The sequence below is a fragment of the Tiliqua scincoides genome, chromosome 5, assembly GCF_035046505.1.
Source record: "Tiliqua scincoides isolate rTilSci1 chromosome 5, rTilSci1.hap2, whole genome shotgun sequence".
Classification (NCBI taxonomy): domain Eukaryota; kingdom Metazoa; phylum Chordata; class Lepidosauria; order Squamata; family Scincidae; genus Tiliqua; species Tiliqua scincoides.
The window spans coordinates 48,926,490-48,938,851 of record NC_089825.1 but is presented as its reverse complement, the minus strand read 5'-3'; the positions used below and the strand labels follow the sequence as shown (position 1 = coordinate 48,938,851).

The following is a 12,362-nucleotide window of genomic DNA, read 5'->3' as shown; positions in this document are numbered from 1 at the left end:
CCTACTAAACACACTTTAGAGGATACATGTACAATAATACCACCAATAAAGCTCTTGTTAAGCACTCTTCATTGTTGACAGCCAATGAGATCAGCACATTCTGGCCAATCGGCACCAGTCTTTGACTGCATTGTTCCAGACAGTGCTTGGTTTTTCAGGAGTGGATCCCTACTTATATTGGATTTATTGCTGTATAGGATTGCACAATTAACCTTTAAAGTGTCACATGACTCTTTGTTATGAAAAACTGAACAGATATAAGAGAAAAACACTTATTTCCCATTCCACAAAGTTTCAGACTTATTTTCCCTGCAGCTGGGAAATGGTCTTTTGGTTTATTTGATCCCTTTTCACTTTTGCTCATAAGTGGGGACAGCCCATTTGTGGCTGTCTGCTCTCTGCTCTAGGATGACACAAAGCACAATGTTTCACATTCTTCTTGAGTTTCAAATCTGTTTTTGTTTCCTCCGCAGCCACCATACCAGAACTGAGAGCATGTGTCCTGCTCTTGGTTGTAGTACCACTTCAGACTGTAATTGTCGCATTCACCACTGTCCTTGTTCACAGCACAAGCATCTAGAAAAATCAAGCAGGTGAGCGATTAATACATTTATTTAAAACATTGCTTGACTATCCCCTACTTTAACGAAACTCCTTGCGCAGCTCACAACAGTCATAAAAAACTTTAACAAAAACAATGCCGATCGCACAATGCAAGCAGTGAGATCCAGGTCTGCCTGGGACACCAGAGTCTCCTCCCCACTGTGGGATTTGGAGGAAGGATGGAAACTGGGCAGTCTCAAGGGGCTCTTATGGCACTGGTACCCAGCTCACTTCCTCCTTTGTACGTGGGCACAGTACTGACACCCACCCGCCTACCCCTGGAGCAGTCTGAGTTCTACTGGTCACCATTTGAGGCCAGGTAGGAATTTTTTGCTGCTTGCCAAGATTGGCTGGTGGCAGGCAGTTTTTTTGCCTACCCCAGACTGTTGAGAGTTGGGAGTATATTTTCCTCAACCCAACTAACCTTGGTCACTTTTATGCTAGTAGGTGGTGTGGGTTAGAAGGCATGAGCATTGCTTTTGGTGTGCACCTTGGGGCACAAAGGCAGGGTGGAACCTACTTCCGGTCCTCAGGAGCCCGGTGGCATGTGAGCCTGAAGAGGGGGCCTTTGTCGGGACTGCGGGGTCCACCTCAAAGGCTCAGCTGCTTGAGCTGGCACTGCCCAGTCCAACTGCCTTAACCCTTCATGGGGCTGACAGGGATAAGTTGCACCACCTGAGAAAGGGATAAGGCTTTGAGTCTGGTGCTTGCCCAGCCTGGAGGCCAGATGTGATTCTGGTGCCTTCCAATGGTCCAACCTCCACACCACACGTGCTTCACTGTCGCAACAGCTGCAGGTCTCAGCCTCTCCTTCTGTATTGTCTTTAACTTTTAATAAAGTGGCCCTTTCACCCATATCCATTGTCTCAAGTGTTCATTGGGTGGTGCACAAACAAATACCAATGAACAGAGCAGGGACCTGGGCAGAGTGGTTAAAAATCGACCTTTTAAGTCCAGTAAAATTCATCACATTAAAGCCAGTTCAGATGGCATCCTGGACAGCCTAGATAAATACAACAGTCTTTACATGATATTGAAAAGAAACCAAATGCTGCACCTAGTGAGTCTCCCTGGGAAAAAAGTTCTACATACAGGGTGCCACAACTGAGAAGGCCCTTTCTAGTCACCCCCAGCCTCGCTTCAGGCCTTAGTCTGAAGGGTGGGTACATTGAGAAGGACCTCTAACAGGCATTTGTGATCCAGTAGGGCCAAATGCCAAGTCAGGATATATGGATTTGCAGGTCATTCTGTTTTCGAATTGATAGAACACTGCTTTGGAGATGGCAGTGGAAAAAGTGGTTTAAAAATTTAATAACTAAATAATACATATATGGATGCTTACAAAATCCTGTCTTTCCATCACTGTCTTGTACCTTGTGCTTCTACTGCTGTGTTGCCAGCTACTCTTCTAGCATTGACTGATGCACGGCACACTTGCCATAGAAATCCCATAGCTCTTCCCCCTCTGTCGAAATGGTAACAGGAGTGTTGTAGTCTCGGTTTCCATGTATAGCTTTGCATTGTGATTCTGAATGATGCGGAATTTGCATTTCTTGTACTACATGGCTTGGCCAGCGGGACCATCCCTAGGTTTCACTTACTGATACTAGCTGGCCTACTCTTAAATCAGCTGCTAATTTTAATTTAAGAACTCTTGGTGGCAAGCAAAGCAATGGGGATTTTTCCTTTTTAAAATTTACTGCACAGAGTACCAAAACAATGCCTGCAATGAAACAAAAGAACCCAGATGGACAATACATTTTTGATGCAAGTTGGAAATCACTTAAATAGAAGAACTTGCTGCTGTTTAGCTGATGGTTCCCCAGTGGACCACCATGACCCTTAGCCAATGGAAAGTGTAAGAACTTGGGCTTCAGTGAGTTGTTAGCTGCAGCCTTTATTTTGTTCAAGGAATGACAAGCTCTTCTTCAGTGAATTGCACAATTGTCTCCAGGTCTGAATTATGCAAAGAAAAAATAGCTGATGCAGGACTAAAACATCTGCTTAGCTGGACACAGCTGCTAAATGGCTGGGCTGCTGTTGTCAGAACAAGGTCTCTTTTGACCAGTCGAAGCCCCGGAAATAATGTTTCATGTACTCAGGGCCACAATTATCTCTTCAGATTTGGGAAGTCATTTACATCTGAGCTGGCAAGGACAAACTGTTCAGGCTACTTTCCCAGAAACTGCTTATCCCATCTTTAATTAGTCACAAGATGTCTCATTGACCTATACACACAATCAAACATCAGTATTTCCACACTCTTCGAACCAATACACACAATCACTGAACTGGCAGTCTTCTACATCAGTGGTTCCCAAAGCTCTGCTCAGACTTTGGGAAACCTGTAAGTCTTTGCTTGGGGGGGGGGGGGGATTGACATGATCACCATGATTGTGGTGCTGGCGGAAAGAGAAAGGGTTTTTTTAAACTTACCTGGGGGTCACTATGGCTCTCTGGAGGGTCTGCAGCCCCCTCTGCAGCCCTCCCTGAGGCTTGGAAATGTAAAAAGAAAAAAAAACTCACTTCCTGTTTCGGGACAAAACCCGAAGCGGGTTTTTCCCCCTTTTTACAACATTTCCAAGCTTCGGGGAGGGCTGCAGAGTGGGTCATAGGTTCCCCAGGCCCTTCAGAAAACCATAGCGACCCCCAGGAAAGTTTAAAAAACCCTTCCCTGCCTGGCGGCAGCGTGATTATGATAATCAAGTTTATGCCAACTTCTGGGCCACCGGTTTGTCACAACCCACCAGTTTGGGAACCACTGCTCTACTTGACTCACAGCAGATTCATTCCATGCAGGATTCATGCCACGTGTTCCTTAGATTTATCCTCCTCTCTTCTTGTGGGTGGTGTGCATATATGTATCAGTGGTATGCACGTATGTCCTGGATCACACATTCCTGTCATATACATGATGGCGAGAGGTGGGAATACACTAACTTGGCGCCTCACCACAGATTGAAGCCTATGGTTTTGGTATGAATGTGCCCTAAGAAATAGAACAGGAGAAATGCTGCTCCAAGGTAGTGGCGTACTAATGATCGTGTAGCCCAGTGCCAGGCTCAGAATGACGCCCTGCAAGTGTCGTCACACTCAGGCTTTTAAAAAAGTGAAAATGGGGGAAAATTCACCTCCTATCCCCAGCAGCTCATCACCTACTTGCCCTGCTGCCTCCTCCCAGGCTCCCCACATATTAGCACCTTCTTGATTCCCTGCTGTATCATAACAACATCCGATTGGCTCTTGGAATAATCAGTCTCATTGGTCCGTTTTGAGTTAAGGAAATCCAGTTTTTGTACAGAATGCAGCTGTTTTCATTTTTCTGGTTATTTGGCTATAACGTTTGATAGAATAGAGATATTTTGATGTGGTTTGTTTCATCGCATTCAGCATTAAATTCCACATTGAATTGTATTATTTGAAAATACCAAGGTTTTCACAATTTTGGCCATCAGTGTTAAGCTCAGGTTGTTGCCCCCCCTAAAGCTTGTTGCCTGATGCAGTTGCTACCCCCGGAACCTCCTTAGCTATGCCACTCCTCCAAGGAGAACATCCCCAGTAATACATGGGCAAAAAATGTTGACAGGCAAAAGGTTTTACTGTGAATAATTTTGGCTCTTCTGGATGCTGCAATTCACCCTAGAGTTATGGCAGAGCAGAGGAGACTTGGGTAGCACTACAAAGAACTGTGCACAATCAAGTAACTATCAATAGTTATGGACACTACCGCAGTATAAATGCACACACCTCTTGCGCTCTGTACTTGGTCCAAGTGTTCTTCATGCTCGGTTCCCTTGCCATGGTGGACAGTGCTCTCTGTGAAATGCTCATTCTCCACATAAACATGCTCTTCTTCCTCAACCTCATGCTCTTCTTCTTCATCCTCTTCTTTGCCTTCTCTTCCTTCCTCTTCTTTTAAGATGTACTCTACTGGTTCTTGGGTAGCTTCTGTAATATTTTCTGGGATGTTACTTCTAGGTAGCTCTGATGGTTCCAAAGTATGACTATGGTCCAATTCAGGGATAAAAATCCTATAATGGGAAAGTAGTGTGGGGATGACAGATAAAATATGGACAATGATGCCCTAAAGCAGGGGTGCCCAAACCCCAGCCCTGGGGCCACATGCGGCCCTCGAGGCTTCTCAATGCAGCCCTCAGGGAGCCCCCAGTCTCCAATGAGCCTCTGGCCCTCCAGAGATTTGTTGGAGCCCGCACCGGCCTGACACAACTGCTCTCAGTGTGAGGACGACTGTTTGACCTCTCACGTGAGCTGTGGGATGAGGGCTCCCTCCACTGCTTGCTGTTTCATGTCTGTGATGCAGCAGAGGCAGCAAAGGAAAGGCCAGCCTTGCTTTATGCAAGGCCTTTTATAGGCCATGAGCTATTGCAAGACCTTCATTCATTCATACAAGTTCATCTTTAATATATTCATTTATGTAAACTTATGCAAATTTATTCAAATTTTAAATGTAAATTAATTCTTTTTTTCCCCCGGCCCCCGACACAGTGTCAGAGAGATGATGTGGCCCTCCAGCCAAAAACTTTGGACACCCCTGCCCTAAAGTAGTGATTGTCAGCATTTTTGTTCTCACAGCACACTGACCTCTGCAGTCTTCTCTATGGTCTTTGCCTCTAGTGAAGTCACGTCCAGCTGGGGGGCTCTTCCGGGTTCTCCAGCTCTGTTTCTAAGGCAACTGTCTGTAATAATGAATTGTAGTAACAACTTGCAGAGCCAGCAGAGGAAAAGGGACAGACAATTTGTTACTACAGACAATTGCCCTGAAAACAGAGCTACAGAACCCAGAAGAATTTTTTCAGCAGCTCTCAACGCTGTGGTCCAAACTGGCACAGCACACCAATGTACTGTGGCACAATAGTTGAAAATCACTGCCCTAAACTCTAGGGGCTAAAGTCCTAAGCCCAAGCTACTGCATATAGCTTAGGCTTGCTTTTATATAAGCTAAACTCAATGCATCTTTTCATCCTTTACTTAGAGGAGGGGAAGAGCAGATTGTGTTTGTACCTGTCAGTTCCACCTATGAGCTGCCGAAGAGTATCCCCTCGATCCAGGCTTTCACATTCTTCCTGCAGCTCTGGAGGAGGATAAGGATTGAGTCCCCCTGTGGGGAAAAAGCAGAAAGTAAAGAAAAGCAGAATGCTCAGGGTTAAGCATTGTTGAATGCTGAGGTGGGAGTCAAAGACATAAAGCAATTTCTTATCTATAAAAGGGAAGGCACTGTTTCTTCACAAAGGAAGCACAGAATTCTCAGGATGGATACAAACTAAAACAAAAAACAAACTATGGAATATGGCATGACGGATCTTTGAATTTATGATTCCTGAACGTGGGGCCCGTTCCTCTGTTGAAATCAGTGGAACCAATTTAGGCTGCAATACTAACCTCGCTTTCCTGGAAGTAAGTCCCATTGAACACAATAAGACTTACTTCAGAGTAGACTTGCTTAGGATTGTGGCCTAAATTGAGATTAGGTTAATGTAATCTACTCTGGCCTGATTAAACAGGGCTGCTCTGAAATGATTTTATGAATAAATCCCCCCCTTTGGAACACAGAGCAGCTACTGGATTAGCTCAAGACCTTCATTTATGAAATTATTGAGAGACTTCAGAAAACTCTAACCAGCTCTCATCTGGGTGTATCAGCCACATTCTGGGATTTGTGGAAGTAACTTAAAGACAAAGCTACAGCAAAACAACTAAAAGTTTGTCCAGAAGTGCCAGTCCCGTTGCCACTCCAGTCACAGCTACTGGACCAAGTCTGGGAGCTCTGATTGGGAAATCAGTTCAGTGCTGCAGAGGAGGAGGCATTTAATGCTGAGCAATATACCTGGAGCCGACAACCTACCCAGAATGCCCTCCCCTCTATTAAGAGACATTCTGGGTAAGTTGTTGGCTCCAGGTATATTGGAAAGAGAGGGATAACCAGTCCTTCCCTGTCCCCCCACTTTTCCAGTGAAAGACAATGGTTCAGGTGGCAGCAGATTTTTTGAACACCAAGATGGCATTGGCAGTGATGGGCTGCCAATGGTGACATAAGTCAAGCCCCCCTCCCCTTCCTTTCTTTGAGAGCCAGGGATCCCCACAAAGTTGCAGCAAGAAGAGGTAAATGTTATGATAGGTACTATAAGAGTATCACCCAATTAATTCAGTATTGATGGGACGGCCAAACTAGTTTAGCACAAGTGTTATCATTAGAGTTTAAATACCAATTTTTCAAATGGAAATGGCACATATTTGGGGGGGGCCAAATGTGGGTTGTAACTGTGGCAGGAGGAGGACTTTGCACCCACTGATTCTCATCAGGCCCTCTGCACATGCTATTTCCCTGGGAATAGTGCTTCACTTTTCTCCTGCTGCAAGTAGCAGTTGGGGGTGTGTATATAGGGGTTTGTATATATGTGCAAGCTGGACCAAGAACATGGGGGAAGGCAAAAAGCCACACTACCTTGGTTTTGATTGGAACTATACCTTGGTGCATGCTATTTAACCAAGCAAAATCAAGCATCTAGTTTGGGCCTGCAATAGAAGTGGCCACATGGCTAAGGAGACCAGCAAGTTCTAAGCTCGATTCAATAGGAACGTAAAGCAAACTACACATCACTTACGCTTTAAAAGGTTTAAGAAAGCCCGGCTAAACTGCAAAGCATACGGCCATTCAGGTTTATCCACTCTGCCCAGCTGTAGGAGGTGTTGCTCTACTGGGGCACTGGAGAGCTCTGTTATTTCTGTGTCGTCAACTCCACGTCCGAGTGCTAAGGTGAACAGCGTAAATCCTTGACATTTGGCTTCTAAGGACATTTCTCTCAGTTTCTCCCTATCCCAGGAACTCGTCTCACTCCCAAGTATTGTAAATATAATTCTGCGTTTCCTTGGACTGGGGGCTTCCAAAAATACATTCTTCACTGTCCACTCTAGAGCATGACCAACAGCTGATGGGCCTTCCAGCTGGCGAACAGATTCTTGGATGTGCCTTTTCATCAGGTGTTCACTGTTATATGTCACCAAATCAAACTCATTGTGCACTGGGCTGGATGTTCCATCGAATGTGAAGTTTCGTGGAACATGTTGTACCAGTGCGACCCTTGCACCTCCATCAAATTCGATAGGTTGAGGCGCAATGGCAAAATAATCCAACATGCTGCTCACAAATTCCTTCATGCTTTCAAACTCCTCACTTCCAACATTTCGAGAGCTGTCCATGATGAAAGCTATGTCCATGTTTATTAGAATGGGAGGGAGAGGAGCCAACTCGCATTCTGGATTTGGGTTGCACTTATCTGAGGAAGAAGCATTAAGAATAATTAAATCCACGATGCGATTAGAGAAGTTAAATCACTCCATATCAATAATTTGCTTTGCTTCTCTTTTCTATTTATAGACCATGTTTATATTTCACCTGTATACTCCACCTGCTCCTTACAACATACAGACACACAGGGAGGCACCCAACAAATTTAAAAACAAAATTGTATTTTAAATATTTTAAAGTAGGGAGTTTGAGAACCAAGATTAGAACATGGGGGGGAGGGAAGAAGGCAGCAAAGCGATTCTCCCTCCCCCCTTCCCTGCCCACCAGTTTGAGAACCCAGTTTTAAAGCAAAAAAAAAAAAAAATGAAACCAGTAAACGCAACATAACAACAAAAACAGTAAACGCAACATAAAAATCATATTATAATCAACTGCAGCAAGTAACTTAACTAAGTTTCCAATGCTTAAAAAGAAAATTGGGGTTTTTCGTATCTGACAGAACGCAGGTGGAGAGGGAGCTAAGCTGATCTGCAGGGGCAAGGAGCTTCACATGCAGGTTGTCACCACAGAGAAGGCATCACCACCAACCAAGCCTCTCCTGGTGGAACAACACTTACAGCCCAATCTTAACAGGGTCTTATACTACCGGAACACGAGAAAGGTCCTTTCTGTTGCAAAACATGACATGCCACACAGTACAGCCTGGCTGCAGCTGCCCCAAGTAGTGAGCAGCTAGGTCCATGCACCGGCAGACAAAAAAAGAGCCCTGGTGCCTATGTGAAGGGTGAGAGAGAAGCTGGCAGTGGGTGGAACAGGATGGAGATTGGGGCAAGAAGGAGGGCAGATCAAGGCCAGGAAGGGGGTGATATCAGTGGTAGTGACATCAATGATATCCTATCCCCCTTCCTTGCCTCAATCTCCTGACCTGGGTTCATTTGGACTTGTGCCAGCTACACAGCTGGCGCAGGTCGAAGTAGGCCCAGGGGACAGCAAGGGCTTACACTGGAACAAGGAAACAAATGTTCCCTTACCTCGAGGAGGCCTTCATGACCCAAAACTCCCCTGCAGGATGCAGTAAGCACCCTGTTTGCATGGCTGCATCAGCACAAGGGGAGGGAGGGAGGTAGGACAGAGCTTTTAAATGCTTCAACCAATGATTTTGAAATGTTTGCTATTTGAAACAGAGAACAGACAAAACAGGACCAAATATTTTTATAAATATCCTTGGAGAAATATTATCAGAATGATCTCTGACACAATAATCCTTGGTACCTATTTAACTGCATATGAGCAAAACCCCACTATAATACGTATATAATGCTTGCTAGAAGTAAACTCCACTGCAGCCAGATGAAAAGGAATGTTCTGGTTCTGAAACAAATCAGAACTGATTACTTCTTTCTTAAACATGGATGAGATCAGTTCTGGTTTATTTCAGAACTGATATCATCCTGTAGCACCAATACAAAGAATGGGCTTACCATAGCAGAGGGCACATCGGGATATGCTGTCCAAATTCTCCTCCTCTTTGGATTCCCAAACAAATAACTGAAATTGACGGGTATCATCAACCTAATTAAGTGCAAATACAAACTCTGGTTGAACAGGAGGAAATGCACTAAAAGATTAATACTGTGTCAACTTCAAACATTGGATTTTCTGGCCCAGCAGGATGTAGCTCAGTGTTTAGATCACTATTGCGTTGAGGTTAGGTTTACACAATGTTTCAGATGGTTGGAATAGTCTCTGGAGTCCGGGTCTACCAGGCTTCCCCATGCAGAGCCCAGGTCTAGCTAGGGGGTAGATTTGGTCTCCTAGTCAGTCTGGCCAGAAAATTTCCAGCTCCCCTCCTTTGGTGTCACTGCCTATGGTGTCATCTGGTGCAGTCTCACACCCCCTAGTGATTGATGCCACTGGGTGAATTTATTGCTATTAGGGGAATAAGAAAACTCTTTTTTGCAAAGGCTTTGGCATGACTCTAGAACCTTTATCTTATTGCAAGTAAATCTTAAGTGCATGGTCATAAAATGATCACTTATTTCCCCCCCCCTCCTTGATTCTTCCACCAGGGGTGTAATAGAGGGCTCCAGGACTTCTCCTACTGCAGTAGTGATGCCATCAGCAGAGGCACTCAGAAGTTCACTTTGAAACATCTGTCAAGGAACATGAGCCAAGAAGAAGCACCAGGCTCACCAGGACACCACCTGAGAAATGTGTCTAGGGGTGTATGTTGTATCTTGGCTATCACCTTTCCCATGGGCTGCCTGTGAGACAGTATGCAGCTCCTGTTACACTAACATTCCATGCTTCTCTACTCAGAAGTAAATCCCACTTGACGTATTGAATGGAACTTGCTATCAGGAAGGTGTGTATAGGCCAATTTACCTGGGAATAACTGAACACATGGCTCAAAGGGGGCACGGCTTGTGTATGTGTGTGTGTGTAAGAGAGAGAGACTGATTACAAGCTCCTGCACTCCAAAATTTACCACTATGCCACTACTTAACACCACTCCCCTCCCCCTTCTCTGTTGTCTATTTCTAGATTGTGAGCCCCTTGGGGCAGGGACCAAATCTCTCACCTGTTGAAAAGTGCCAGATACATTGGTGGTGCTATATAAATAATATTCATGGGGGACCATAATCAAAAGGCAAGTTCAGGATGCACCACGTATGGCTCACATTGAGATGTTCTAAGAGAAAAACATCCAGGCACATTATGTGTCTTTCTATTTAAGCCCAACAACTGTACTCCTTTCAAAGGTTTGCTAGATATCTTTTTGTTGAGTCTGCTTTCCAAAGCAAATTCACATACACTTGAATTCTTTTTGATGTCCTCTCCTGAGTTTATAACTTGCAAAACTGAAAAGATTAAGAAGCTGGCAGTAAATCAGAGTAAAATTTGAGCCTCTGAAAAAGTCATTTTGTTGTTGTTGCTGGAATTGGAATTGACCATATGCTTTCACTCTCAGGAATGTAAGTTACAGCAATTAAAAGAAATAGATGGCCCTGGAATAAATACTGCTGCACTCTGTTTCGACATCCACAGGAGATTCTTTTCCATTACCCCACTGATTCTAATGCATTTCTATATACAAGACAAGACTATGGAGTTAAGAGATGGCAGAAACCTGAACCAAATTCTTTCTGACAGTACAGTTTTTTAGGGGCTGATGGGAGGACTATTCTCTTAGTGTTACTGGACGTATCCAATGCACAGTGTTCACAGAGGGATTAATTATACTTCCATTATTATACATGGATGCAACACAAATGGCAAGCTGGCAATAGATTAAGCCAGGCAGCTCTCATACTGTCCAATATTTGTTTGAAACCAGTACATAAATGTCTACACATCACAAACCAAGGTTAACAATCCCTAGTCCAAGTTCAGAGTGGCTGCTTAGTTAATTTTGTGATGACTGAATGGACATTCTTAAGAAACATAAAACAGCTGTTTGACCCACCCTAGAGATTTGCTCTACATTTTTCCAGAACAATTCAGCAGGCAACATCAAACTGTTGCAATGTGTTTCTTATGGAGCAGGTGACACTGAAATCAGAGCTGAGATAAACATTCAAAAATGTTGGTTGATGATGTTTTTAATTGTTATGTTGAGACTGTCATGGTCCATTTTTAGTCGCCTTGAGTGCCCCTAATATATTGCAGAAAGGCAAGATAAAGGTTATTTTAATTAACTTATTGTTGCCTGGCCCACAGGTGTACGCATCTGGTCCCTGTTGAGTGTATGCAACGTTGGGCAGAAATGGCTTAATACATACAAATTGCAAAATTTCATAATGTTGGCATTGAAATCTGTCCTCAAATTTGACATTCTGGTTTGGAATTAAATATTGATAGCAAAATCTGAAGAAAGCCAAAAGGCAAATTTCACTGAGTCACTGAGAGGTTTGGTAAAATAAATGACTGAAATTAGCACAAAATTGACTCACAGCCCAATCCTATGCCCTGGCACCACCACAATGTACAGTGGTGCCGAAATGGCTGCCACTGTATCCTGCAGGGCTGGGGCAGCCGCAGGAGTCTCCTCAGGGTAAGAGAACAAATGTTCCTTACCCCATGTTGAGCCCAGGAGGCACCAATGGGTCTCCTTGGAGCTGTGTCAACTCTTGAGCTGCCCTGCACCTCTGCTACCATCCCTTTCCCCTCCCAATCCTCCCTCTGACCTGCCTTTCCCCTGCCCAGTTCTGCCCCCTTCCCGCCCTCCATTGCCCCAGTAAACCTCCCTGCTGCTCAGCGGGGATACCACCCAGCGCTCCAGTGTCCTCTTGGCGCTGAGCTCAGCCAGCACCACATGCTCACCACAGGCGCCAGAGTGTCTTATGTCACATTATGTTCACATAAGCAGAGTGTCTTATGTCTTATGTAACGCCCAGTGTCAGCAGTAGGGCACCAGCGGTAAGCGTGATAGGACTGGGCCCTAAATGCAGTTGCAAGGCAGTCATCAAATATTGTCAAATGTCCATTATTA

General features: G+C 44.6%; 1 protein-coding gene across 1 annotated transcript in view; it reads right to left on the bottom strand.

Annotated features, from left to right (window-relative positions):
- Positions 1 to 339: 339 nt before the first annotated feature.
- Positions 340 to 12,362, bottom strand: part of LOC136652230 (collagen alpha-4(VI) chain-like) — a 71,827-nt gene continuing 59,804 nt past the window's right edge. Inside the window, exons 34-38 of the mRNA XM_066629159.1 lie at positions 9,352 to 9,442; positions 7,227 to 7,898; positions 5,626 to 5,722; positions 4,351 to 4,634; positions 340 to 576 (exon numbers count right to left, since the gene is read on the bottom strand). Of these exons, the coding sequence (XP_066485256.1) occupies positions 404 to 576; positions 4,351 to 4,634; positions 5,626 to 5,722; positions 7,227 to 7,898; positions 9,352 to 9,442 (1,317 nt within the window). The 3' untranslated portion in view covers positions 340 to 403. The remainder of the gene's footprint in view (positions 577 to 4,350; positions 4,635 to 5,625; positions 5,723 to 7,226; positions 7,899 to 9,351; positions 9,443 to 12,362) is intronic.